This window comes from Carcharodon carcharias, chromosome 2 (assembly GCF_017639515.1).
Source record: "Carcharodon carcharias isolate sCarCar2 chromosome 2, sCarCar2.pri, whole genome shotgun sequence".
Taxonomy (NCBI): Eukaryota; Metazoa; Chordata; class Chondrichthyes; order Lamniformes; family Lamnidae; genus Carcharodon; species Carcharodon carcharias.
In genome coordinates this window covers 87609324-87637181 of record NC_054468.1, presented here as the reverse complement: position 1 = coordinate 87637181, position 27858 = coordinate 87609324, and the positions used below count along the sequence as shown (strand labels likewise).

The following is a 27858-nucleotide window of genomic DNA, read 5'->3' as shown; positions in this document are numbered from 1 at the left end:
TCCAGGAACTCCCTTCCTAACAGCACTGCAGATGTACCTACACCACATGGACTGCAGCGTTTCAAAAAGGCAGCTCAGCACCACTTTCTCAAAGGCAACTAGGGATGGGCTATAAATGCTGGCCCAGCCAGTGAAGCCCACATCCCATGAATGAATAAAAAAGAACTGTGGTAACCAGGATCTCACTGGCGTGGCACTGGGTTGGGAGGGGGGGTGGGGGGTCACAATGCATATCACTGAGGGTCACAGTGGATCTCACTGAGTTCGACCCCCTCCCCAGCGGAAAGGTGGCGGCGTGATGACGCCAATACGTGCCGGTGATGTCAGTACGTCTAGTGCGCAGGGGGAGGGAAGGAAACCCTGGAGCCGGAGCCGGGCGGCGGTGTGTCCGGGAGAGGAAGCGGGACGAGAGCACAGTCTGCGGTATGCGTGTGGAAAGTGACTGGGCTCCGGATCAGCAAGTGAACGTCACCCAGTGTAGGGCAGAGTCCCGGGTGTTTAACTCTGGTGTGGGAGCCGGGAGGACTTGGCTCCCCCAGCAACGGGGGCGTTGCAGGAGGGGCTAGAGGTTGGGTCGGGGGTGGGACTACTGGTCGGGAGGGAGAGAGGGTGAAGGGTCACGGCGGGATCGGGGTGGGGCTCCAGGGGGGAGGGGCTACAGGGTAGGGGTTGGTGAGGGGCTACAGGGGGAGGGGCTACAGGAGGGAGGGGGAGGGGCTACAGTCTTGGAGGGGTCGGGGAGGGGCTACAGTCTTGGAGGGGTCGGGGAGGGGCTACAGGCTTGGGGGAGGTCGGGGGAAGGGCTACAGGCTGCGGGGGAGGGGCTACAGGTGGGGGGGCTTGTAGGTGGGTCTACTGGTCAGGGGAGGGGCTAAAGTCTGGGGGGTGTCAGGGACCAGGCTACTGGTTGGGGGAGGGTGTGGTTATACGGCAGGGCTACCAATCAGGGGAGTGTTTAGGGATGGGAGGAACTACTGCTAGTTTGTGGGGTGTGTGCTGGGGAAATATTTAGGGCGAGATGGGGAATGGGGTCTAGGGAAGGGAGGGCATACCTGGTGGTGGGATCTGTTTTCAAGAGATTTGGGAGTGGTGAGGTTGGTTGGGGGGAGGCAGGATAGGGTTTGTAGTTTGTGGAGGGCTGGGTGAATGTTCTGATCCCAGGACCCCCTATGTGGTCAGTTTTTGATATCAACGTGGAATGTGGTTAGTAGGATTCCAGTTGGATGCTCTACATGAATCTCTTCAGTGGGCTGTGCAATCCTAGGCCAACAATTCAAAGGGCCATTTTCTCTGTGTGGATTAAATACTTTAGTTTACAGACCCTTGATGTTGCCTTGCCTCTCCTTTCAGATATGGATTTGTTTTCTTCTTTATTTTTTTGAGGAGCCCTGGCATTACAGTGGAATTACCTACCAGAACAAATCAATGAACATGGGAATAAGAGTAGGCCTTTCAGCCCTTGAATTTGTTGTGCTACTCAGTTTAGATCATAGATGCTCTACCTCAGTTCCATTTGGCTGCTTTTGCATCAAACACATTTATGAAAATTTCAATTAATCTACTATCCCCAGTCTTTTGGAATAGTGAGTTTCAGTACCTTTTGTGTGAAAATGGGATTCCTGATTTCACTCCTTAAATGGCCTAGGCTTAATTTTAAGATTGTGCTCCCCTTGTTCTGCATGGGGTTGTTATCCATATTATTGGAAGGTAGCCATGGAAGATGCAACTAGGAATATAATACCTGGATGATATACGACTAAGATCCATTTAGTTTGCCTTCTGCCATCCTGGTAGTCACCTCATGCACAACAATATCTAATCAATCGAAAATATGAATTAGGAGCAGGAGTAGGCAACTCAGCCCCTCAAGCCTGCTCATGAGCTCATGGCTGATCTGATTGTAACCTCAACTCCACATTCCCACCTACCCCCAATAACCTTTCACCCCCTTGCTTATAAAGAATCTATCTACCTCTGCCTTAAAAATATTCAAAGACTCTGCATCCACCACCTTTTGAGGAAGAGAGTTCCAAAGATTCATGACCTCCGAGAGCGAACATTTCTCCTCATCTCTTTTTTCATTGGGTGACCCCTTATTTTTAAACAGTGATTGCTAGATTCTTCTGCAAAAAAAGGGAACATCCTTTCCACATCCACCCTGTCAAGACCCTGCAGGAGCTTAGTCATCGCTCAATCTTCAATCTTCTGCAGATACGAGGCTATCCAATAAATCATGGCTGTCAATCTCTATCAATTAGTATACAAGAGACCCAGACATGATGTGAGAAACCCCCCCCCCCCCCCCCGGCAACGATGGTGGAGAGCTTTGGGAACTATAGGTCCAATGTGACCTATTCTTCCCAAGCATGTTGTAACATGCATCATCAGCATAGAATTCAGAAGAAACCCCTTTACCCATAAAGTGATTAGAATGTGGAATTAACTAGCACAGAAATTAGCTGAGGTGAATAACATGGATGCCTTTAAGGGGAAGCTAGATAAGCACATGAAAAAGAAAGGAATAGAAGGATATGTTGATAGGGTTACATGAATGCCATACTACGAGGGCCCACAAACAACCCAGGTAGGGTTTACGTACATGGAGTCCCCCACTGCTGCTGGGTGAATACCAGCAGTGGTAGCACGAAGCCCTTTAGTGGGCATTAATTTCCCACTTAAGGGTCTCAGTTGGCATGGTAGGAAGGGTGCCTTCCTGCCCTGGACTTAATCGGGTCAGAAGTAGGAAGGCAGTGACATCTGACATCCACCGATTAAATGCCCCCCACCACCAAACTCGCCACAGGGGATGGCATTAAATTTTTCCCACAGTCTTCCCATAGAATTAAACTGAGATATAGACTTTGTCATGGTGAGATAAAGTCTTTTTCATCGAATTAATTGTGGGCTATCAGTTTGGATATGAAGTTCCCTCTATTAGAATAATGGATCTAAGTTTGAATTTTCAACTCTTGACTTGGTGGAATATAAGTTCAAAAATGCATATCTTCACATCAGGAATAATAGTTCCTGTCCAAAGTGCTGAGTGTAAGATTGAAGTGTGAGCCACTCTGCTGAAAGATTTTGTACTTATCTTTTTTCTGGTTTGGGCTTTACAGATTTCCCAGAATGCTGTGCTGCCAGGCATTGAAACTGGTGAAGACATTGGCATTGTCACATGGTGGAGCACGTGTGTTGAAGCGATGCCCATGGGAGAGAACCCAAGGATTATCCTGTTCAGCTGCTCATGGAATCATTCAAAAAGGCCGACGGATAGACTATAACAGACAGTCGTCCTCATTGTTAGCAGCAACGATGGGCAATGGAGTGTTTCAAAGCCCCACATTTTGTCACAGGAGGACACTGTCATTGGCCTCATGCTTGTCTGCTCCAGCAGTTACAACTCCTCACCATGGTTGGTACGAAAGCTTTGCTGACTCAATGCCTGTTCACCTAACGCAAGATCTCCTGACTCATCTGCAGCATGCCACAGGATTGCCATGGTGGGCAAGCATAATTTGCACTACTATGACCTTACGAGTGACTGTGACGCTCCCATTAGCTGTTTACCAGATGTACATTATTGCCAAGGTGAGTGGGGAGCTTCATGTCATCTTGTCAGTCAGGCGTCATTGGTAACTTCAGAAAGAGATGTTGGTCCTGTCATGCCCTGTGGTGATTACGCTTAGCACTAGATCACTGACAGAGACCCAGTGGACCAGTAAGGGTATGCTACTAGGCTTAATTACTTCAATTAGTGAACAAGCTGTTGAGATTAGTAAAGACTTTGTTCTGGCCTAAATAGCCAAGTGGTTATGGTACTGGGTTTGTAACCCCAAGATCAAGAGTTCAAATCTCACAATGGCAAACTGTGAAACATGTAACTTCATCTGAAACAGATGGAAACAGGTTTGTACTCGAAAGAGTATCAAGAGTTCAAATCTCACAATGGCAAAGTATGAAACAATGTAACTTCATCTGAACAGGAACAGATGGAAAAATGTGTTTGCCTCAGCAACATAGCTTGGCCTAAATAGCCAAGTGGTTATGGTACTGGGTTTGTAACCCAAAGATCAAGAGTTCAAATCTCACAATGGCAAACTATGAAACAATGTAACTTTATCTGAATAGGAACAGATGGAAACGTGTTTGTACTCGAAAGAGTTACTGATACATGGACACCCAGGTCCTGATGGCTGACATCCTATGGTCCTAAAAGGAATAGCTGCCTCAGCAACATAACAGCCAATGGCCTTGGCCTAAATAGCCAAGTGGTTATGGTACTGGGTTTGTAACCCCAAGATCAAGAGTTCAAATCTCACAATGGCAAACTATGGAACAATGTGACTTCATCTGAAACAGATGGAAACAGGTTTGTACTCGAAAGAGTATCAAGAGTTCATTCCTTTAAAAGATTATCAAATTTAAATTTAAAAGATTATCAAGAGTTCAAATTTCACAATGGCAAACTATGAAACAATGTAACTTCATCTGAATAGGAACAGATGGAAACGTGTTTGTCCTCAAAAGAGTTACAGATCAGCTGTGATCTTACAGCTGATCGCCGCCATGTTGTGGTATCGACTGGTCACTTTGACCCCTCCCCCGGACTTTGTCACAAGAATCCAGAAATTGTTAGTCGACTTCTTCTGGGTCAAAAGATTGCACTGGGTCGCTGCTGAGGTTCTGAGTCTCCCGCTTAGGGAGGGTGGTCAGGCGCTAGTGTGCCTACGCACACAGGTGGCGACTTTCTGCCTTCAGACCCTGCAGCGATACCTCTACGTCGAGCCTCCTCCTAGATGGTGTGCCCTGATGACGTATTTCTTCCGTCAGGTGCATGGCCTGAATTATGACGTGCAGCTCCTGTTTATAGAACAGATGGGCCTCGGTGGCTCCTTGCAGGCATTGCCCGTCTTTTACCAGGACCTGATCAAAGTCTGGAAAGTGGTCGCCTCGCGACGCAGCTCTCCCCCGGCAGGAGTAGCGGCTATCGTCAGAGAGCCGCTGCTCAGGAATCCGCCCCTCCGTCCCTTTCAGTGGTTGGCGGAGAGGAGGGCTGTGGCCGCAGGGGTGACCAGGATCGGGGACGTGCTGGAAGGCGGAGGACTGGGCTGGATGCTCCCGCAGGAGTTGGCGCGTCGCGCGTCTGTGAGTGTCCAGGTCGCAGCCGATGCCATCCAAGACCTGAGAACGGTCGTGCTCGGACCCGACGTTATTTTGGGTCTTGAGGTGGCCCAGGTGCGCGGTGGTCTTCCGTCTGAACGTTCCCCTGTTCGGACAGAATTCCACATTGGCCCCAAGCCCCGAACCCTCCCTCGGGTGCTGGTGCCCTGCAATATGAGCCGCCTCGGGGACATGTCCTCCATGCCTTTTGGCACGGCAAAGAGGGGCTTTTTGTATGGACTGCTGCTGCACACCTTCCATTTTCTCGCCCTTGTCCATCGCCCAGACACGCCCTGGCGTGCCTTGTTGCCGTCCGGCGGCGGAGGCCCCCGATGGGAGGCCCTCTACGGAGGTGTCCTCCCCCTTTCTATCAGGGACCTGGGTTGGAGAGCGTTGCATGCAGCAGTCTCGTATAATAAGAGGATGCATAGGTTCACGGACTCTCAGGACACGTGCCCTTTTTGCGGTCTTGTGGAGTCCGTGGACCATGCATATATAGGGTGTTGTAGGCTGCACTCCCTTTTTAGTTATTTGAAAAACCTTTTATTGATGTTTTGTTTGCACTTCAGCCCCACGCTCCTGATCTATGGGCACCCGGTGCGGAAGGGGGTCGGGAAGGAGGAGGACCTCCTAGTCAACCTGCTCCTGGGCCTGGCCAAGTTGGCCATTAACAGGTCCAGGCAGCGGGCGATCGATGGGGGAGTCCTGCCCGATTGTTTGTCCCTCTTCCGCGGCTACGTTCGCTGCCGGATGTCCCTGGAGAGGGAGCACGCGGTGTCTGCTGACACGCTCGAGGCCTTCCGTGCTCGGTGGGCACCACGGGGACTGGGATGTTTTGTTGACCCCTTTAATCACATTTTGATTTAAAGTTTGTAAGGTTCCTTTAAATTTTGTCCTTGGTTTTACAGCTGACCTGAATTAGGGGCTGTGCCTGATTTATCCCAATTTTGTTGATTTGGTTTAATTGGTTTCACTTAAAAGATTATCAAGAGTTCAAATCTCACAACGGCAAACTATGAAACAATGTAACGTCATCTGAATAGGAACAGATGGAAACGTGTTTGTACTCGATAGAGTTACATCAGAATGCATCCATTAAAAAAAAATGTCCCTAGTTTTCTTTCCTTACAATCTGTCATCTAAAGGGACTAGCTATTGTTGGGGTGTGGTTCACCAAAGTGACTATTCTTCATAAGTATAATGTTCCAACATCCTGTTGTTGCTCGTAGCGGTTGCCAGATGTTAAGGTGTGCACTGCACATGATTTTCTGATCAGTTAACAGGGAATTCCAACTTCTGAATAATGGAATTCCAGTCTTTAATTTTTTTTTTCCTCTGCCTCCCCTTGGCTACCGCTGCCTCCAGCGTTGCCAAAGCTGGGAGAACAGCATCTCAGAAAGCTTGCAAATACTCTGTCATTAACGAGAGCAGGAGCAGGCTTGGGGAGGCTTCACTCATCCCAATGGAAGGATGCACTCTGCTGCTGGTAATTTGGTGGAGCGGTGGGGGGGAGCAGTAGAGTAGCGGAGTTGAGGTTTGGAAGCTGCGGATGCGGGAGAGAAGCAGTGGAGCCAAGTCTACACCCAGTTCCGCAAGTCCTGGGTGGGGTAGGAAGAGAGCAAGACCAGCGGAACCCAAGCCTGATGCAGAAGATTTTTTTTCACTCCGGAAAATTTGGAACCAGTGGCTTTAGAGGATGTAAATGAAGGTGTGCCAAAACTGGAGATTCCCAAAGTTAATGAGATAGATTTGGCATCGTGCATTATTTATTTAATGATGCAAGACCAAAGAGAGATGTTTAAAACTTGTGCATTTGATGACTTCTGATCTCCAGTGAAAAAGGAATTACAGAATTCTTTGTTGTATTAAAAAAGCTCACAGGACACAAAATCTTTTTCTTATTTAGTGAAATGCTACTTTGTTATTAGCTTTAAAATGTCAGATGTTACAGACTTGTCCATTGCAAAGAAAGAAAAAGCTCAAGATGTAAGAATCTTTCTTACACAATGCAACATCAGCATATTGAGAGTCAAACACAATTCTTGTGTTCATTCATTACTCAAAATACTTTTAGGAAATAGACTCAGAACAGTCTTGTTTAGATTAATTAGTATTCTAAAATTAATTTGACAATGTGCCCCTGCTGCTAATTCAAACTGGTACGATTTTTGTTTATAAGGTCTTCATTGAATCAAGTGCAAAATAGGATGAAACTGACAGATTGATTGACATGCTTTGACATAGTACAATTAGCTACCCAGTAGAGTGCAGCGAAACCCATGTCTCGACTGATTACAGTGAATCAGTGGCAATTTTCAGTCACGGTGGCCTGGCCGTGAAGGGACTTGTGGGGGCCCAGAGCAGCTTGGTGTTGCTGTAAGACTGTTAGAAAGGCCAGACTCTTGAGTATGTCAGTTGGCGGGGGGGAGTGGTGGGAAGAGGGTCATGTGTGAGAGTCTGTGGTAGGGGAAGGAGAGTGTGGGATGGGGACAGGGTGGCGGAGAGGAGAGGGGCTTCACTCTGTCTTCTCTGACTTGGGAATATGGAAAGATTGACTGAAAACTACATGAGTAACATAAGCCCTTGTTTAATTTTGCCCATTTAATGTTGTTTCACTTTAATGTCAGTAAGTTAACAGAGCCTGTAATCTTGTTAAGGATTGCGAAATTCGTTTTAATGCCATTGCTGTGAAACCCAATTGGCAACATTTTGGAGTATTCGCTCCCTCTCCCCACCTCCCCGCTCCCTCTCCCCCCCTCCCCGCTCCCTCTCCCCACCTCCCCGCTCCCTCTCCCCCCCTCCCCGCTACCTCTCCCCGCTCCCGAGTTGCTCCCTCTCCCCCTCCCCACTGCCCAAGTTGCTCCCTCTCCCCCCTCCCCACTGCCCGATTTGCTCCTTCTCCCCCCTCCCCACTGCCCGAGTTGCGCCCTCTTCCCCCACCCCACTGCCCGAGTTGCTCCCTCTCCCCCCTCCCCACTGGCTGAGTTGCTCCCTCTCCCCCCTCCCCACTGGCTGAGTTGCTCCCTCTTCCCCCTCCCCACTGGCCGAGTTGTGGCCTCTTCCCCCTCCCCACTGGCTGAATTGCGGCCTCTTCCCCCTCCCCACTGGCCGAGTTGCTCCCTCTCCCCCCTCCCCACTGGCCGAGTTGCTCCCTCTCCCCCCTCCCCACTGGCCGAGTTGCTCCCTCTCCCCCTTCCTCACTGGCCGAGTTGCTCCCTCTCCCCCCTCCCCACTGCCCGAGTTGCAGCCTCTTCCCCCTCTCCACTGTCTGAGTTGTGGCCTCTCCCCACTGGCCGGGTTGTGGCCTCACCCCCCTCCCCACTGCCTAAGTTGCTCCCTCTCTCCCCCTCCCCACTGCCCGAGTTGCTCCCTCTCCCCCTCCCCACTGCCCGAGTTGCTCCCTCTCCCCCTCCCCACCGCCCGGGTTGCTCCCTCTCCCCCTCCCCACTGCCCGAGTTGCTCCCTCTCCCCCCTTCCTGCTCCCGAGTTGCTCTGTCTCCCCCCTCCCCACTGCCCGAGTTGCTCCCTCTCCCCCCTCCCCACTGCCGAGTTGCCTCCTTCTCCCCCCTCCCCACTGCCCTAGTTGTGGCCTCTTCCCCCTCCCCGCTCCCGGGTTGCTCCCTCTTCCCCATCCCCGCTCCAGAGTTGAGGCCTTTCCCCCCTCCCCAAAGGCCGAGTTGCGCCCTCTTCCCCCAGCCCACTGTCCGAGTTGCTCCCTCTCACCCCCTCCCCACTGCCTGAGTTGCTCCCTCTCCCCCTCCCCACTGCTCGAGTTGCGGCCTCTTCCCCCTCCCCACTGCCCGAGTTGCTCCCTCTCCCCCCTTCCCACTGCCCGAGTTGCTCCCTCTTCCCCTTCCCATTGCCTGTGGTGCTCCCTCTCCCCCTCCCCACAGGCCGAGTTGCTCCCTCTCCCCCTCCCCACTGCCCGAGTTGCGGCCTCTTCCCCCTCCCCACTGCCCGAGTTGCTCCCTCTCCCCCCTCCCCACTGCCCGAGTTGCTCCCTCTCCCCCCTCCCCACTGCCCGAGTTGCTCCCTCTCCCCCCTCCCCACTGCCCGAGTTGCTCCCTCTCCCCCCTCCCCACTGCCCGAGTGGCTCCCTCTCCCCCCTCCCCACTGCCCGAGTTGCTCCCTCTCCCCCCTCCCACTGCCCAAGTTGCTCCCTCTCCCCCCTCCCCACTGCCCAAGTTGCTCCCTCTCCCCCCTCCCCACTGCTCAAGTTGCTCCCTCTCCCCCCTCCCCACTGCCAGAGTTGCTCCCTCTTCTCTCTCCCCGCTCCCGAGTTGCGGCCTCTTCCCCCTCCCCACTGCCCAAGTTGCTCCCTCTCCCCCCTCCCACTGCCCAAATTGCTCCCTCTCCCCCCTCCCCACTGCTCAAGTTGCTCCCTCTCCCCCCTCCCCACTGCCAGAGTTGCTCCCTCTTCTCTCTCCCCGCTCCCGAGTTGCGGCCTCTTCCCCCTCCCCACTGCCCGAATTGGGTCCTCTTTCCCTTACTCACTGCCTGAGTTGCTCCGTCTTCCCCCTCCCCGCTTCTAGTTGCTGCCTCTTCCCCCTCCCCACTTCCCAACTTGCAGCCTCTTCCCCCTCCCTGCTCCCGTCTTGCGGCCTCTCCCCTCTCCCCACTGCCCGAATTGGGGCTCATTCCCCTCCCCACTGCCCAGTTGCAGCCTCTTCCCCCTCCCCACTGCCCGAATTGGGTCCTCTTCCCCCTCCTCACTGCCCAGTTGCAGCCTCTTCCCTCTCCCCACTGGCCGAGTTGCGCCCTCTTCCCCCTCCCCACTGGCCGAGTTGCTCCCTCTCCCCCCTCCCCACTGGCCGAGTTGCTCCCTCTCCCCCCTCCCCACTGGCCAAGTTGCTGCCTCTCCCCCTTCCTCACTGGCCGAGTTGCTCCCTCTCCCCCCTCCCCACTGTCCAAGTTGCAGCCTCTTCCCCCTCCCCACTGCCCGAGTTGCAGCCTCTTCCCCCTCTCCACTGCCCGAGTTGCAGCCTCTTCCCCCTCTCCACTGTCTGAGTTGTGGCCTCTCCCCACTGGCCGGGTTGTGGCCTCACCCCCCTCCCCACTGTCTAAGTTGCTCCCTCTCTCCCCCTCCCCACTGCCCGAGTTGCTCCCTCTCCCCCTCCCCACTGCCCGAGTCGCTCCCTCTCCCCCTCCCCACCGCCCGGGTTGCTCCCTCTCCCCCTCCCTACTGCCCGAGTTGCTCCCTCTCCCCCCTTCCTGCTCCCGAGTTGCTCCGTCTCCCCCCTCCCCACTGCCCGAGTTGCTCCCTCTCCCCCCTCCCCACTGCCCGAGTTGCTCCCTCTCCCCCCTCCCCACTGCCCGAGTTGCTCCTTCTCCCCCCTCCCCACTGCCCAAGTTGTGGCCTCTTCCCCCTCCACGCTCCCGGGTTGCTCCGTCTTCCCCATCCCCGCTCCAGAGTTGAGGCCTTTCCCCCCTCCCCACTGCCCGAGTTGCGCCCTCTTCCCCCACCCCACTGTCCGAGTTGCTCCCTCTCCCCCCCCTCCCCACTGCCTGAGTTGCTCCCTCTCCCCCTCCCCACAGGCCGAGTTGCTCCCTCTCCCCCTCCCCACAGGCCGAGTGCTCCCTCTCCCCCTCCCCACTGCCCGATTTGCTCTCTCTCCCCGTCCCCACCGCCCGAGTTGCTCCCTCTCCCCCTCCCTACTGCCCGAGTTGCTCCCTCTTCCCCCTTCCTGCTCCCGAGTTGCTCCGTCTCCCCCCTCCACACTGCCCGAGTTGCTCCCTCTCCCCTCTCCCCACTGCCCGAGTTGCTCCTTCTCCCCCCTCCCCACTGCCCAAGATGTGGCCTCTTCCCCCTCCCCGCTCCCGGGTTGCTCCCTCTTCCCCATCCCCGCTCCAGAGTTGAGGCCTTTCCCCCCTCCCCAAAGGCCGAGTTGCGCCCTTTTCCCCCACCCCACTGTCCGAGTTGCTCCCTCTCCCCCCCTCCCCACTGCCTGAGTTGCTCCCTCTCCCCCTCCCCACAGGCCGAGTTGCTCCCTCTCCCCCTCCGCACAGGCCGAGTGCTCCCTCTCCCCCTCCCCACTGCTCGAGTTGCGGCCTCTTTCCCCTCCTCACTGCCCAGTTGCAGCCTCTTCCCCCTCCTCACTGCCCAGTTGCAGCCTCTTCCCTCTCCCCACTGCCCGAGTTGCGGCCTCTTCCCTCTCCCCACTGCCCGAGTTGCGGCCTCTTCCCCCTCCTCACTGCCCAGTTGCAGCCTCTTCCCCCTCCCCACTGCCCGAGTTGCAGACTCTTCCCCTTCCCCACTGCCCGAGTTGCAGCCTTTTTCCCCTCCCTGACTCACCCTCTCACTGTTTCCCTTCCCTGGACCTACATTTCCATTGAAGATCCCGATCTGAAGCCGGAACTCCAATGTTGTGGAAGTCCCCAAAGGTGCAGAATTGCTCAGGCTGCTGCAATCCATGTTTTTTTAAAATACTTCTGATTTACTGCTCTTCTCCCGAACCCTTGCTTGCTGTGTCATTAGCTGACACTTGCGTAGCACAAATGTTATTTGCCACTTATGAGCCTAATTGGCGAGTAACATTCATGCAATCTAAGTGCCACCTACTGGCTTACTGCATATAAAATAACATTTTTACAAAATATTTGAAAACACATATTTATAGATCAACAGAAAATACATCGTATAATATGTGAACTTTAATTATGTGCTGAATGTTATTATGCTGCTTTGTTTTTGCTGGTGTCTGGGCTCGTTAATTTTCAAAAGCTGTAACTGGATGGGGCAAAGCAGCCCACTTGATTGGCACCACATTCACAAACATTCACTCCCTCCACCATCAATGCACAGTGTCAGCACTGCGAGAACTCACCAAGGCTCCTTAGGCAGCACCTTCCAATTCCACAACAGACAGCATCTAGAAGGACAAGGGCAGCAGACTCATGGGAACACCATCACCTGAAAGTCTCCCTGCAAGTCACTCACCATTCTGACTTGGAAATATATCGCCGTTCCATCACTGTCGCTGGGTCAGTATCCTGGAACTCCCTCCCTAACAGCACTGTGGGTGTACCCCACTACATCACATGGACTGCCGCGGTTCAAGAAAGCACCATCTTCTGAAAGGCAGTCACAGGATGGGCAATAAATGCTGGCTTAGCCAGTAACACCTGCATCCCATGAATGAATAAAAAAAACATTTGTTCATGGGATGTGGGCATCGTCGGCAAGGCCAGCTCTTGTTGCCCATCCCTAATTGCCCTTTAGAAGTTGGTGGTGAGTTAAAATGGGGTCACATTGGAAAATGGTTTGGGAAGTACTGCCATAGTCCTTTGTTTCACTTCACAGATACATAACTCAGCAAGGTCATGTTCTGTTGTTAGTGTGGACTTCATCCTGTATTACATGCACTAACAAAAACTGAATTACCTGGAAAAACTCAGCAGGTCTGGCAGCATCGGCGGAGAAGAAAAGAGTCATGAGGACTCGAAACGTCAACTCTTTTCTCCGCCGATGCTGCCAGACCTGCTGACTTTTTCCAGGTAATTCTGTTTTTATTTTGGATTTCCAGCATCCGCAGCTTTTTGTTTTTATTACATGCACTAACTCCATTAAAGGCTGAATTGCTACAGTCACTTTGCCGATTTGATACAAATGCATTAGTCCATTGTCTTGACGGTAATAGAAGGTAAACAAAGGGAAAGCTAATGTTTCTAGCCACTTTAAAACTAATAATCTGACCTATTTGAAGTAACGTACAAGTACTTGCTTTCACTATAGATTGTAAAAAGTGCTATAATTACATGATTCCTTGTCACAAAAGATTTTCAGACCTTTTTGTATTCTGCCACTAATTTTCAGACCTTTTTGTCTTCAGCCACTCTCGTCCCTGCATTTAAGTAACGTGTGCAGTGCAGGCCTGCATTATCATTATGCGCTCCTTATAGACGAGGAAACCCATCTGCAGTGTGAAGTTGAAAACTACTCTTAATGTGTAAATCTAGACAGTGAGTATCAACAGACTATTGAACTGTGCACCACCTGAATCTCTTCAAACCTGAACTGCACTGTCTAACAGGGGTGGGTTGATCGCAACTAGCAATAGGAACTCCTTGACAGATTTCTTTTCCCTAAGCCAGAGGTAGGAAGCCAATTTTAGGAGTCCTACCATTCCAACATTATCAAGTAATTTCTCCTGATGTTAATACATCTTGTGGGCTAAGTAACCTCTACCAACCAGCACCCAGTGTTAACTGACTGAACCTCAACTGAGTTTTTTTTAAATTTGTTCATGGGACATGGGCGTCACTGACAAGTTCAGCATTTATTGTTCATTCCCAACAACTCTTGAGCAGATGGTGGTGGGCCACCTTTCTTGAGCGGCTGCAGTCTGTGTGGTGTAGGTATACCCACAGTGTTGTTAGGGGGTTCTAGGATTTTGACCAGTGGTGATGAAAGAATGGTCATATATTTCCAAATCAGGAGGATGTGTGACTAGAACAGGACCTTCAGATGTTGATGGTCCCATAAGCTTTTGCTTTGTTTTTTAGGTGATAGAAGTCATGGGTTGGATGGTATGCTTGAAGAAGCATTGATAAGTTGGTTGCAGTGCATTTTACACATGACAGTTACTGCATTGGTAGTGGAAGGTGTGGCTGTTTAAGGGGACTACTTTGTTCTGGATGATGTTGTGCTTGAAGGAGCTGCACTCGTTTAGACAAATGAGGAGTATTCCATCATACATGTGACTTGAGTCTTGTAGCTGTTGGAAAGGTTTTTGTGAGTCAGGAAGTGAACTGCTTGCCATAAAATACCCAGCCTCTGACTTGCTTTTCTAGCCATATCATTTATGTGACTGGTCCAGTTAAGTTTCCAGTAAATGGTGATCTCTAGGATGTTGGTGTGCAATTCAATGATGGTAATGTTGAATGCCAAAGACAGGTAGTTGGATTCTCTCTCATTGGAGATGGTCATTACCTAGCACTAATGTGGCGCAAATGCTACTTGTAACATATCAACCCAAGCCTAAATATCATCCAGGCCTTTGCTGCATGCGATCACAGACTGCTTCAGTATCTGAGGACCTGCTCACTTCTTTTACTTCATGTGGGTTAGTAACCGTCTTGTGTTGGAATGACAGATGTCATCCATGCTCGTGCTTTTAAACAAAGCATTGTCTAAATATAAAATAATGTAAATCAGCTTTCCTCACTAGGAATGCCTATGAGAAGAAAAAGCCTTTGGGGTTCAATTGGCTGATCCCAGAGTCAAAGAAATATCATATCCATATCATGTCTTTCTTCCAGTTAAACATTAAGACTGACTGTCTTCAGGGTGGAGGGGGAGTTCCATGCCCATGCCACTGATTTTCACCCCCCTGCTGCACATCCATCCCCAGCCGCTCAGGCTGAACCAGACTAATTGTAGCCTCTGTGTACTATTTGACCCCAAGCTAAGGTACAGATCCATAGTCGTTCCATCACATACTATGTCCATCCATCTCAGTAACATCTCTCGTCTCCAGAACTGACTGTTCCAATACTATTTGGTCTTGTTGGCTTCAGCTCTTCTAAAATTCTGCTGCCCACATCCTAACCTGTACCTAGGCTTGCTCTTCTGTTTCCCCCCTCCACTCACTCACAGTGATTCCCAGTTTCCAAATACCTCCAATTTAAAATTCTCATTCTCCTCCAGCTCAAATTATTTTTATGACCCCTTCCAATCTCAGTAACCTTTAGTCCTGCACCCTGCTTCCCTGAATTCTGTTCCTCTGAGTCTTCCCTTTAGTGCATCCTCCCTCCTTTCACCCCATTATTGGCAGCCAGGCTTTCAGCTGACTGGGCCCCCACCCTCTGGAATTCCTGATTAATAGCAAATAATTTAATAACTATGCTAAGCCCCTCCATCTCACCCCCCCTCCTTACCACGCACGCCCCCCAGCACCCCCCCCCACCCCCCAAAACACACACACACACACACATACACACACGCACACATTGGATACTGAATGCCAGACAAGAAGTCCCACAACTCAGAGCCAGTAGATGAATACGGAGAGATAGTGGAGAGGGAGAGCTGGGTGTCATCGTTTATGTATAGTAGATGATCCTATGTCTGCAAATGATGTTACAAATGGACAACATGTTTGAGGAACAGAAACAGCGGCTGGTCATGGGTAGATCATTGGAGGAGACATTTAGGAGGCAGAAAGAGATACTGTGGCTAGGCTATGAACTGATTAATGTAATTTGTCTCCTATTCATTCTTTAGATAAGCCTAGGCAGTTGAGTCTATGTAATAAAAATAGAAAATGCTGGAATTATGCAGCAGCTCTTTGAGCATCTGTGGAGAGGTGAGCAGAGCCAATGTTTTAGGTCGTAACCTTTCATCAGAACTGGGAAGAGCTTAGATATGTAATAGGTCTATATGTAGGTGAAGTGGGGGACAGTGAATAAAGAACAAGAGGGAAGGTCTGTGATAGGAAGGAAGACAGGAGGCATTAAATGTTACGAGTTGGTGGGGCAGAGTCTGAGAGAGTAGTAATGGGACAAGAAAAGAAACAGTAGATGGATCACGACCTGGGACATTAACTCTGTTTCTCTTCCCATAGGTGCTGTCCGACCTGCTGAATGTTTCCAACATTTCCTGCTATTATTTTAGATTTCCAGCATCTGCAGTATTTTGCTTTTGGACTAGTGAGCCTATGTAGATGTCGCAAACCCCCAGAGGTATGAAAGCTAATACTTGGCCCTGTCCTCGGCACACATTTCTGTAGGAGTGCTAGTGATTAAAAGCCACAACTTACACCCCAGTTCCCCAAAGCCTGGGTACATGAAAGCCAGTTTCCATATCACTAAGTGTGATCCTGCTGAGAGCTACTGTTTGAAAAGAAACCAAGGTACTTCCTGAGCTGTATCTTTACAATAGAAAACATGTGTGCATATTTGTTGAAGATGTGAAGAGGAATGGATAGAACTATTAATTGGAAATGCGCTTTCTTTTGCCATGCACTTTCTAAACAGGATTTCATTCTTGTTAGCTAGGTTGAAAATTTACAGCCGGAGATTGCAGAACTAGCCAAGCGACTACGTTATGAAGTATCCATGCGCGCAAAGCAAGTTGGATGGTCTGAAAAGGTGGCTCGGTATGTGTACCTATATTTATTTCCTATAAAAGTATGAAAGACTATGTAGTTGATCAGATTATGTTTGTAGCCTTGGAACAAACCATCATTTTCAGGGGGAACAGTAAGAGTGAGACTAGCCTGATATTTTTATTGTTGTGAAACCAATGCAAGGTACATGGGGAGATGGAATAAATCAAGGACTAGTGATCAGGACATGACAAATAAAGGTTTAAAAGCCTATGGATTGTAGCAAGAAGGAAAGACTGGAGGAAGTAAGGAGTTCCACAGAAATCACGTGACATATTGGGTATTGGCAGGAAACTCATTGCAGTTTCACAATAGGGATGCATAAGAGCATGTAGGATGGTGTATTTGCTGCTTAGGCAGAACAAAAGAGGAACACATGTTAGACTGGTGTTGGGTAGAGGAAGGGACTCTGGGCTGTGTTGTGTCTGACTGGGGAGCAGAATTGCCTGTTGTGATGGTTGTTCTATGTAGTGGTGAGCTCTGGTGGGGGGGAAACCTGGCTTAAACTTGGAAATTTCTATGTATTAGCACCAACGAAGGCCGGTTCCATACTCTGTTATGTTATAAATAGTGACTTCTACATTTTGCAACCTTAAAATCAAGACTACAGTTAATTTGAAATTCATACAATACCTTTTGTCATAATGAACATTCCAGTGCCCATCACAGATAGAATAGATGAAATGGGTGCTGAGCTAGGAAAAGAGATGAGCAGCGGTGATCAAAAGCTTAGTTGAAAAGATGGGTTTTAAAATGATTCCTCAAGGAGGAGAAAGAAATGTAGGGAGCGATTTCTAGAGCTTAGTACATCCTTAATCATCTGGGTCCTATCAATGATGGATAGGAGCAGGAGGATGCACAGGATACAGTGTCAGGGAAACTAAGTACTGGAGTAGGGGAAGTGGAGCTGGGGGATATAAGGGTGGAGACAGATCTGGAGCAGGGTTATGGAGGAATTTGAGGACAAGTATTTTAATTTTGAGGTACTGGATTGGGACTCTGTTGGAATGCTTATTCAACAGCATGAAGTCAGTGGAAGGTTTGAAAGAGGTGATGAAGAAAAGAGCTAGATGTTGGCCATGTACATGTGGAAGCTGACTCTTGTGTCTTTAGGTGATGTTGTCAAGGAGCAATATTTAAATGAAGAAGGGTGGGAGGTCAAGAATAGATTCTCGGAACACCTGAGATCATGGTGTAGGAGTAGAATGATGAGCCTTTTCTGCAGGTGTCAGGAATAGATATTACATTGCATTGCAAGGGCAGTCTCTTGGAATTGGACAACAAAGAGGCATTAGAAGAGGATGGTGTGATCAACCATGTTGAGTGCCTTGGAGAGGTCAAGGAATGATATTGCAGCAAGGCTGCAATTACAGTGGAAGTTACTTGCAACTGAATAAAGCTGTTTAGGTGCTGAAAGGTGTGAAGACCACAAGGGATGAATTGAATGTAAGAACGTGTAAAGTTACCATTATAAATGCAGAAATTCACTGAATAAATGGCCTTTCCCATATGCCAAAAGAAAATTAGTTTACATGCTTATGTTGCCATGCGGTTAATTTCCCCTAACCCAGCACCTGAGTCAGTAACTCTGTGCATCACATGACTGTGATGTACACTGGTAAAAATGTGATCCTTTTTATAATTTAAAAAAGTTAGAACTGATCATGACTAATTGTATTAATTTTGATCTGATCAGCATAGTATTGAGATCATAAAATAAACTGCAAATAATGATGGCCCCCCCACACTCGATAAGCCTGTGTGCATGTGTGTTTTAAGCAGACATTTATTTATTTATGATGTTTTAATCCATTATTTTGTCTCTGGGGTCAGTTTTCACTTCAAGAAGAATCTGCAAAGAATCATCTCTGAGTTGTATGTTCGTGACAACTGTCATCCTTTTAAAGCCAGCCTGCTCATCTGGGTCCAGCTACCACTGTGGATTTTCATCTCCATTGCCTTGCGGAATCTGAGCCTAGCAGCGTCTGATGCTGCAGCAGGTACTTTGCGTTACCAGCACGGCCAGATGTATGGTATTTATTTTATTTGGTGCCCGATTGTCACTGAAAAGTGCAGGAAAATGTCATGGGGTGGTGATATTAACTCTCTTTAAAATGAAATGGAAACTGGTGAAAATAAAAACTGGGAGAATCTTATAGGAAAATGGCAGATAGTTAAAGTCTGAAATTGCTTAATTAGGGTTGAGCTCTGTTTCAAGTCTCACAGGTTTGCACAGGGTGTTTTCTTGGTTTCACTCTTACCAGTCATATCCACCAATTGATCTTAGATTCCTTTCAATATTTGGTTTATTTTTACTGTGACTTGGGACCCACAACCAAACTCTTCTATCCTGTATTGCCTATTGCAGTCTTGCATGTGACATCGCTTGTGCTCTTTGGATTTTTCAGGAAGGTGAACTGAAAAGTAATTGTTGTCCATCCCTAATTACCCTTGAGAAGGTGGTTGTGAGCCCTGCCTTGAACTGCTCAATCCATCTGGTGCAGGTACACCCACAATGCTGTTATGAAGGGAGTTCTAGGATTTTGACCCAGCGACAGTGAAGGAATGATGATATATTTCCAAGTCAGGATGGTGTGTGGCTTAGAGGGGAACTTGCAGGTGGTGTTCCCATACATCTGCTGCCCTTGTGCTCCTAGGTGGTAGGCGTCGCAGGTTTGGAAGCGCTATCAAAGGAGCCTTGGTGAGTTGCTGTAGTGCATCTTGTAGATTGTGCACACTGCTGCCACTGTGGGTCGGATGTGCAGACAGTGAATGTTTAAGTTGGTGGATGGGGTGCCGAGCAAGCGGGCCGCTTTGTACTGGATGGTGCTGAGCTTCTTGAGTGTCGTCGAAACCGCATTCGTCCAGGCAAACGGAGAATATTCTGTCTTACTCCTGACTTGCGCCTTGTAGTTGGTGGTCAGACTTTGGGGAGTCAGGAGGTGTGTTACTCACCGCAGGATTCCTAGCCTCTGACCTACTTTTGTAGCTACATTATTTATGCAGCTGTTCCAGTTCAGTTTCTGGTTAATGGTAACCCCCAGAATGTTGATAGTGGGGGGAATTTAGCGATAGAAATGCTGTTGAATGTGAAGGACGATGGTTAGACTATATCTTGTTGTCATTGCCTGGCACTTGTATGGCAAGAGTGTTATTTGTCAGTTATCAGCCCAAGCCGAGATATTGTAGAGGTCTTGCTGCCTATGGACATGGACTGCTTCAGTATCTGAGGAGTTACAAATGGGCCTGAACAATGTGCAATCATTAGCAAATATCACCACTAATGACCTTATGATGGATGGAAGGTCATTGAAGAAGCAGCTGAAGATTGTTGTGCCCAGTACACTACCCTCAGGAACACCTGCCATAATGTCCTGAAATTGAGATGATTGACCTCCGACAACCACAACCATCTTCCTGTATGCTAGGTGTGACTCCAAACAGTGGAGAGTTTTCACCCTTATTTCCATTGACTTCAAATTTAGCAAAATGAGGCACAATTGTAAACAGCAAACTCTCATTTTAACTGAAATTATTACTGCTAAGAGTTTTTTAGAGGATGTAACTAGCAGGTAGATAAAGATCAACCAGTGGATCTAGTATATTTGGTTTTTCAGAAAGCATTTGATGAGGCACTACCTGAAAGGTTGTTGAACGAGATGAGTGCTCATGGGGTTGGGGATAATATATTAGCATGTTTAGAGTATAGTTTAAAGGACAGAATACAGAGAGTAGGAACAAACAAATCATTTTTTGTTTGAGCAGGCTGTTACCAGTGGAATGCCACAAGAATCTGGAACCTCAGCTATTTACAACCTATATTTGTGATTTAAGATGAAGGAACCAAGTTTAATGTATCCAAATTTGCTGGTGGTACAAAGCTAGGTGGGAATTTAAGCTGTGAGGAGTACATAAAGACTCTGCACAGAGGTATAGATATTTTAAGTGAGTGGGCAAAGAGGTGACAGATGCAGTATAATGTGGGGAAAAGTGAGGAAGAATAGAAAAACAATATTTTAAATGGTGATAAATTATTAGTAAAAATAAAGTGCTGGAAATACTCAGCATGTCTGGAAGCATCGGCGGAGAGAGAGAGAAAACAGAGTTAGCATTTTGAGTCGACTGTGACCCTTCAAATTATTAAATGGTGGCATTCAGAGGGATTGGGTGTCCTTGCACACTAAATACATAAAGTTAATATGCAAGTACAGCAGTTAACAATGGCAAATGGTATTTTACCCTTTATTGTAAAAGTATTAGGATACAAGAGTAAGGAGGTCTGCTGCAATTGTACAGTGCTTTGGTGAAAACACCTGGAGCACTGTATGGTTTTGGTCTCCTTACCTAAAGAAGGATATACTTGCCTTAGGGGTTGTGCAACGAAGGTTTACTAGACTGCAAAATACAAAGGAGAAGATTGAGCTACTGGTCTGGAAGTTTTTGATTGAGCCTGGCTGGAACAATGTAGGAGGCCAAAGATTAAAAGCTTGGATTAATAGTGAGGGGTAAAGTTCAAGCAGAGCAAAGAGAGGTTATCTCATTGAAGCAATCAAAGTTATGAAGGAGCTGACAGGGTGGATACTGAGATGTTGTTTCTGCTGGCAGGGGAATCTAATACAAGGGGCACACTTTCAGGATGAAAGGCCAATCACTGCATATATTTAAGGCTGAGATAGACAGATTTTTGATCTTTCAGGGAGTTGAGGGATATGGGTAGTAGGCAGGAAGATGGAGTTGAAGCCCAAGTTCACCTTTGATCGTATTGATTGGCAGAGCAGGCTTGATGGTCCATGTGATTTTTTTGCTCCTATCTCTTGTGTTCTTGTATAGTAAGCAAGAGACTGAATATGATTTTAAACCATCTCTTCCATCTGAATGCACCTAACAGCACTGTAGGTGTACCTACACCACATGGCTCCTCACCACCTCCTTGAGGACAATTATGGAAGGGCAATAAATGCTGGCCTAGCCAGTGATGCTTACATCCATGAGCAATTTTTTTTAAAAAAACTGTTGTCTTTTCAGATTGCTTATATAATCTTATTTTTATTTCCAACACTTTTTTAAAGAAAAAAAATCAACAAATAATCTCTCGGCTTGCAGTGTTTTTAACTTCCACGGTTTGCCTTTTAATTTGGCTCCTCAGTGCGTTTATCTCTTTTTATCTTTACCCTCATTACCATTGTCCTTGCCTCTCTGATCCTTTAGGAAATAAGAGGCCTGATGGAGAGATGGATGAGCATATAGGTGGCAAATGGAACATTGCTGAGGATTGTAAATGAGGTATTGTGACTGGGTGGGTTAACAGTGAAGGAATTATCATGGGAGTAGATAAGGAAGGGTTGTGATAGTGGATGATGAGTTGATTTGTTTACAAGTTTGTGGAGATGCTTGATGGTTAGAGAATTATTGCAGTGGGTAGTGGATAGTTGGAGGGTTTTGTATTTGGCGGTATGTCGATGGGCCATTGGGAGCATGCGATAACCTTTTTATCTCATTTCTTGCTGTAGCGTCTGCTGTTCAGGACCTAGCAATGGGAGGAGTATTCTGGTTTCCTGACCTGACTTTGCCTGATTCCACCTGGATCCTGCCCATCTCATTAGGACTTGTAAACCTTTTAATAGTTGAGGTAAGGAGATTGTTTTGGACCCATGCTGGCTGTGAAAGAGAATGTTTTCATTTACATGACTGCACATTTAAATAGCTGTGATTTTTGCTTCTGCATAATGTACCTTGGAGCAATAAAGGTCAAATGTTATGTGTTACAGAAGAGTAGATTTTGACTAATTATCTTGTAACACCCACATGATTCCAACCAGTACCACCCTCTGGAATACTATATCATGGAATGATGGGACACGGATCCATGCCAATGATTCTCTCAAGTACTGAAATCCTTTATTGATCATAATATTTGACAATTGCCAAGTGGATGTCGAGCACTTCCTCAAAGGAAAAAAAATCTGAAATAATAGTTGTATTTTAATTAGTCTTCCAAATAGTACTTTTGCTGGGCGAAGAAGAAAAGCGAAGGAACTGTGTACCATCTCATCCCCCTCAATATCCCACAGCCAAAAGGGCTGTGAATTAATCTCCACATGTACCAGAACAAATGGTCTTCAATGGTACAGGTAAATTGCAGTTGACTGCAGGTCACATTTTGAAGAACACTGCTTTACGTAATCTATTACTAGCATCAACATTCACTCAGTTGGTAGAGGAGCACACAGTGCAGTTGTAACTTGTGCAAACAATGTTAATGTAGCTTTCTGCATTCTTGAAGTTTCCATGTGACTTTCTTCAAACTGTGGCTAGTGAGCTGGTTGTGTAGAGAACATTAGGGGAAGTGAGTGATGTTTTAATTTTTGTTTTAACAAGTGCAGTATCTGTACAGTGCTCTGTGGCATGGGGTGTCCTTGCACATACCTATACTCCTGGATGTCAAAAGAAACCAATTACATTCTTATTGAATAAACCAAGCTAAAGATCTTATTTGAATACCATGTGTAGATTTATTTATTTGAATTAATGCTCAGACCATGTCTTCTGATCAACTGATCAAAAATATCAATTGTAAAGAATTTTATAGAGTAAATGAGAAACTGTTTCCTCTGCTAGGAGTGTCAGTAACGAGATGATGCAGACTTAAGGTAATTGACAAAAGAACTAGAGGAGGGATGAGAATTTTCATTTTTGCACAGCAAAATATGATGATGTGGAATGCATTGCTTGAAACGGTGACTGCATATAGTGCCACCATTATTCCCAGCCTAAATAGATATGATTGGGTAATTTTCCTGCCAATCACGCCTGAAGACTATAATGTTAGAAGTGACTGACTTTACTCACATAATACAAATTATGGAACTGTCTGCCACTCACTGCATTTTACTGGACTAATAATCCTGCTTTTATTGGCAAGTGGTGCTGTTGTTTAAGTATGAGATCTCTTCAAGCAGATTGAAATTGTTTTGCGTAGTGCGCTGAGTAAATAGACTTTGGCAAGCGTGGATGTTTGTCACTTAGGTAGCGATGAAACCAGGAAGCCGGTCACAAGGTTAGACTTTGTTTGCCATGGGTTCTACCATAAGCACACCACAAACTGATTGGCAGATGCAGTGTAAGTCATTGGTTGACATGGTGCTGTCAGTATGGACACTCTGTAGAAGATGGAAACAAATTCAGTAGGGAATGCAATTTATAGTTAAACATTTGCAGGGCGATGAGGAAAGAGCAGGAGATTGGAACTAATTGGATAGTCTTTCAAAGGGCTGGCACAGGCACAATGGGCTGAATGACTTCCTGTGCCAGGTGATTGTTTCCTTTATCTGAATGTGCAGCAGCGATCAGATTGATTTTCTGGTTTATATTGCTAATGGCAATACCAGTATAAATAATAGAGGCTTCCTCTAATTGAGAACATTATGAATATCTGGTTTCCGACCCGTTTATCTGCAAACTTGTGAACTGAATGAATTCTCAGACAGTGACATGACGGCCTCTGATTCATTTCTATTAGTTTGGTAATATAGCCTGACAATCTGCTTGCTTTGTTAACTTTCGCAATGCAAAGGCTGGACATGGTAACTGTAAACTCTTAGTATCACGCACTCCACTATTTCAGAGAAGAATGGAGTTGTCCTAGGTGTCACGGAAACCATTATCCCTCAGTCAACTTCTGGTGTGACAGTTACCTGTTAACTTCCTGATTGACTCATTATTTGACGGGGCTTCCCCAAAGAAGGCAATGTGGGTGAGACTCCTGTCACCTCCATAAAAGTCCACTCGAAGTGTGAGGTGTTGCTAACAATGCATGAGCTGCTGTTTTCCATTTCTGATATGTGAATTGTTTACCATTAAAAGCTTGGGAATGTTTAAATACCCAGGAATTTAATCATTTTACTAGTTTTTGTTGTGTGATTGAACTTCTTAAGGGCTGTTAAGTGACAAGTAACATTCACCCCACACAAATGCCAGGCAGTGGATCTGACTGTCTCTCTCCTGACATTCAGTGGCGTTACCATTGCTGAATTCCCCACCATCAACATCCTGGAAGTTACCAATGACCAGAAACTTAACTGGACCCAACCATATAAATACTGTGTCTACAAGAGCAGGTCAGATGCTGGGAATTCTGTGCCGCATAACTCACCTCCTGACTCCACAAAGCTTGTCCAACACCTACAAGGCACAAGTCAGGAGTGTGTTGTAATATTCTCCACTTGCCTGGATGAATGCAGCTCCAACAACACTCATAAGACACAATACCCTCCAGGACAAAGCAACCTGCTTGATCTGTACTTCAGCACCTCATCCCCTATCTTAAACAGACGCTCCCTCCACCGCCAGTGCACTGTAGCAGCAGTGTGTGCCATCTACATGATGCACTGCAGCAACTCACAAAGGCTCCCTTGAGAGCACCTTCCAAACCCGTGAGTTCTAGCACTTTGAAGGACAAGGGTAGCAGATGCATCGGAATGTTTAAATACCCTCTAAGCCACACACCATCCTAACTTGGAAATTGTCACTGTTCCTTCTTTGTCACTGGTTCGGAGTCCTGGGACTCCCTCCCTAACAGCACCTTGGGTGTACCTACACCACATGGACTGCAGCAGTTCAAGAAGGCAGCTCACCATCACCTTCTAAAGGGCAATTAAGGATGGGCAATAAATGCTGGCCTAGCCAGCGGTACTCATATCCCATGAAAAATATTTAGTATTAGATTCATTAGCAGAATTCAGTTCACAGTGTCACAGGACCTCCCAGTAATGTCTGTGTTCTTAAGCCTATTACAAATTGTTCTGTTAAATGGTACTAGATAGCATAGAGTCTCTTAGTGTGGATTTTGTGAAAGGACTGCAATGAAGCTGTTAGATTTTCAATTTTTTGTCATCAGAAACCATAAAACAGTCTTCAGTAAACAGATTATCTGGCTGGGCCTTGATAAACTGAGGTTCATGCTGCTGATGTTTTACTGTAATCTGAAATGGCTTCAAAATCAGAATGTTTGTCTTAAGTAATTTGATGGAGAAATACAATCTCATTTTAGTAATCATAGTATCTGATCACCATACCTGGCTCCTCTACTTCCAAACCTATAATGCTATTTTTGTTCCTGCTATTCAAATATAGATTTTTGCTCTCCGGAGAATCGAACTGTCAAAGTTTCAGAAATATGTCACCTCTGTGATCCGTGGAGTTTCAGTGCTCATGGTTCCGATTGCTGCAACGGTGCCCTCAGTAAGTGTTTTGCTAATCTGCTGGCCCCGTGACATTGCCTCCCATTTGAACTGTGTGGGTTCTGTCATGCTGTTCTGTCTTGCTGCTGCTGTAAAGTGGCTTTATTTAAAATGATTCCTGCAGCAGCATTACCATTTTCAAAAGCGGCTACTTGCATTGTGATGCACCACATAGCAAACCAAGGAGGTCGAGTGCCCATTAGAATCAAAGTATGTTTGTTTTCTCTATGTAAACCATTTAGCCTAACCCATTCCCATTTGCTTCCCTTTACCGATGATAAGTCCCTCAGTTTGAAGCAGAGTTTATTGACTCCTTTAACAATGGTTTGTGCCAGTCTAAACACTCTTTTGTGCACATTATTTTTCTATCCTCTCTTAGTGGTTTTGGTGATCACCTTAATTTTGTGCTTTCTCATTCCTGTTTCTTTGAATGATAGAAGCAATCTATTTCTGTTTGCCGTTTCAGAATCTTTCATATTTAGTCATCTCTTAACCATCTATCTCTACCAATAAAGCCATCAGTCTTTATTACTGTAACCGCCCCCCAGCACCTACCCCGTCACCATCTACTAGTGCCACCCCATAAGTACTGCAACATTGCAATCTTTTTCATGGGTCTGCTACTTATCCACTGAGTTAAACACACAATCATAGCAGGAGTCACTGGACATTGATTGCTGGGAAAACCAGCTGACTTCATCCTGCCTAAGAGTTCAATTATTGTGTTCCCCTCATCACCCAGCCAATTGAACCAGCCTGGGATCCTCTAGACTCTGTGCCTAAAATCATTGCCTGGACAAATCAGTGGAGCCCCATCAGTACAGTCATTTATTATCGGGACTGATCGTTGAGAGTTTCCGTCTCTGTACCACTTTTCACCTTATTGTAGAAATGTGGCATTTAAATCCTTATACCCAATCTGTGGCCCACCCTTTCCTCCCAGAGACCCGGATTAATGGAATAATAGATTTTCCATGAATCTTCAAGGATTAGGCTGCCTCATTTTGAAATACCTCCTTTATTTTGTGTGTGACTGACTCTGTGTGTGTGTGTGTGTGTGTGTGTGTGTGTGTGTGTGTGTGTGTGTGTGTATACAGCAATATGGATTGGATAAGCTTGTTCAATACCTTTCTTTTTTTCTATTCCAGTCTATGGCTCTCTATTGGTTGACCTCCAGCTGTGTGGGTCTTGGTCAGAATTTGCTGCTGCGTTCCCCCAGTTTTCGTACTCTCTGCCGCATTCCCAAGATGAAGTCAGATTCAGAGACTCCTTTCAGAGACTTGTCAGCGGGGTTCATTGCAAAATATTTTCCTAGGAAGTGATCAACAGTGCATTGTGTGTGTGAAATGCATGCCGTAACTGAACAGGCTGCACCAATGTTCTGTCACGTTGGGTTTTTATAAGCTGAAATTTCATAGGCAGAGTGAATCAAATGTGCCCAGCAGGCAACAGGCACACAACTTGTATTACAGATACCATGGTCTCCTGGTCATTGTAATGGTTTAATGGTTACAGATGTTTAATTTGATTTTCTCCCTCATCCAGATTATTGCTGATTAGAGGAGATCAAAAGGTGCCAAAGCTCTAGGTAATTGCAAACTGTTGCAACTCCCTATACAGTCGGGGAGACATTGGCGTAACAGTAATGCAACTCAGCTAGTAATCCAGGGGCGCAGGCTAATGCTCTGGAGACATGGGGTCAAATCCCACCATTTCTGCATTAATAAAACATGGAATTGAAAGCTAGTCTCAGATATGGTGACCATGAAACTATCATCAGTTGTCATTAAAAACCCACCTGGTTCACCAAGGTCCTTTAGGGAAGCAAATCTGCCAATCTTACCTGGCCTGGCCTACAAGTGACTTCAGACCTACAGCAATGTGTTTTACTCTTAACTGCCTGTGAAATTTCCTAGCAAGCCACTCTGTTCGAGGGCAATTAGGGGTAGACAACAAATGTTGGCCTTGCCAGCGATGCCCAGATCCCATGAAAAAATTAAAATTTGGAAGACAGTTGAAAGGCGTTTCCATTTGTTGGTGATTTCTTGGAAAAGTAAGCGAGTGCTTCTGGCTTGATTGTTTCCTAGTTTTGCTTCCTGGCTTTGGGGTAGAGCCTCATCGTTGTTTGCAGTCTCCAGGTAGACTGCCTGAGACTGGGCTGATGGTGTAATTTGCTATTTCACCTGCTTTAACAAACTGTTCCCATCTTTCTCCTCCTATTTGTTCTGATCACACTCCTACAGTTCATCATTATGTTACCCTACTGGGTAGGTGGATTCAAGTTTTTAACCCTATCAGAATTGCCAACATGTTTTGGTACTAAAACCTAAAGTAAAAGATTTTTTATATAAAAA

General features: G+C 47.0%; 1 protein-coding gene across 10 annotated transcripts; it reads left to right on the top strand.

Moving 5' to 3' along the window:
• The first annotated feature begins 347 nt into the window (after positions 1 to 347).
• LOC121289397 (cytochrome c oxidase assembly protein COX18, mitochondrial) lies at positions 348 to 27858 on the top strand. 10 transcript variants are annotated; one of them, XM_041208831.1, is made up of 8 exons: positions 395 to 461; positions 1384 to 1443; positions 3117 to 3588; positions 16156 to 16256; positions 18099 to 18265; positions 21776 to 21894; positions 25398 to 25505; positions 26653 to 27858. In XM_041208831.1, exons 3-8 carry the CDS (start codon positions 3127 to 3129, stop codon positions 26824 to 26826), a joined length of 1131 nt encoding a protein of 376 aa, XP_041064765.1. In that variant the 5' UTR covers positions 395 to 461; positions 1384 to 1443; positions 3117 to 3126; the 3' UTR covers positions 26827 to 27858. The 10 variants fall into 10 exon arrangements, with proteins under 10 accessions (XP_041064731.1, XP_041064742.1, XP_041064765.1 ...); XM_041208859.1 differs by lacking the exons at positions 395 to 461; positions 1384 to 1443 and adding exons at positions 12990 to 13119; positions 15723 to 16010 and having other exon boundaries at positions 3450 to 3588; XM_041208850.1 differs by lacking the exons at positions 395 to 461; positions 1384 to 1443 and adding exons at positions 12990 to 13119; positions 15723 to 16010 and having other exon boundaries at positions 3450 to 3588; positions 16152 to 16256.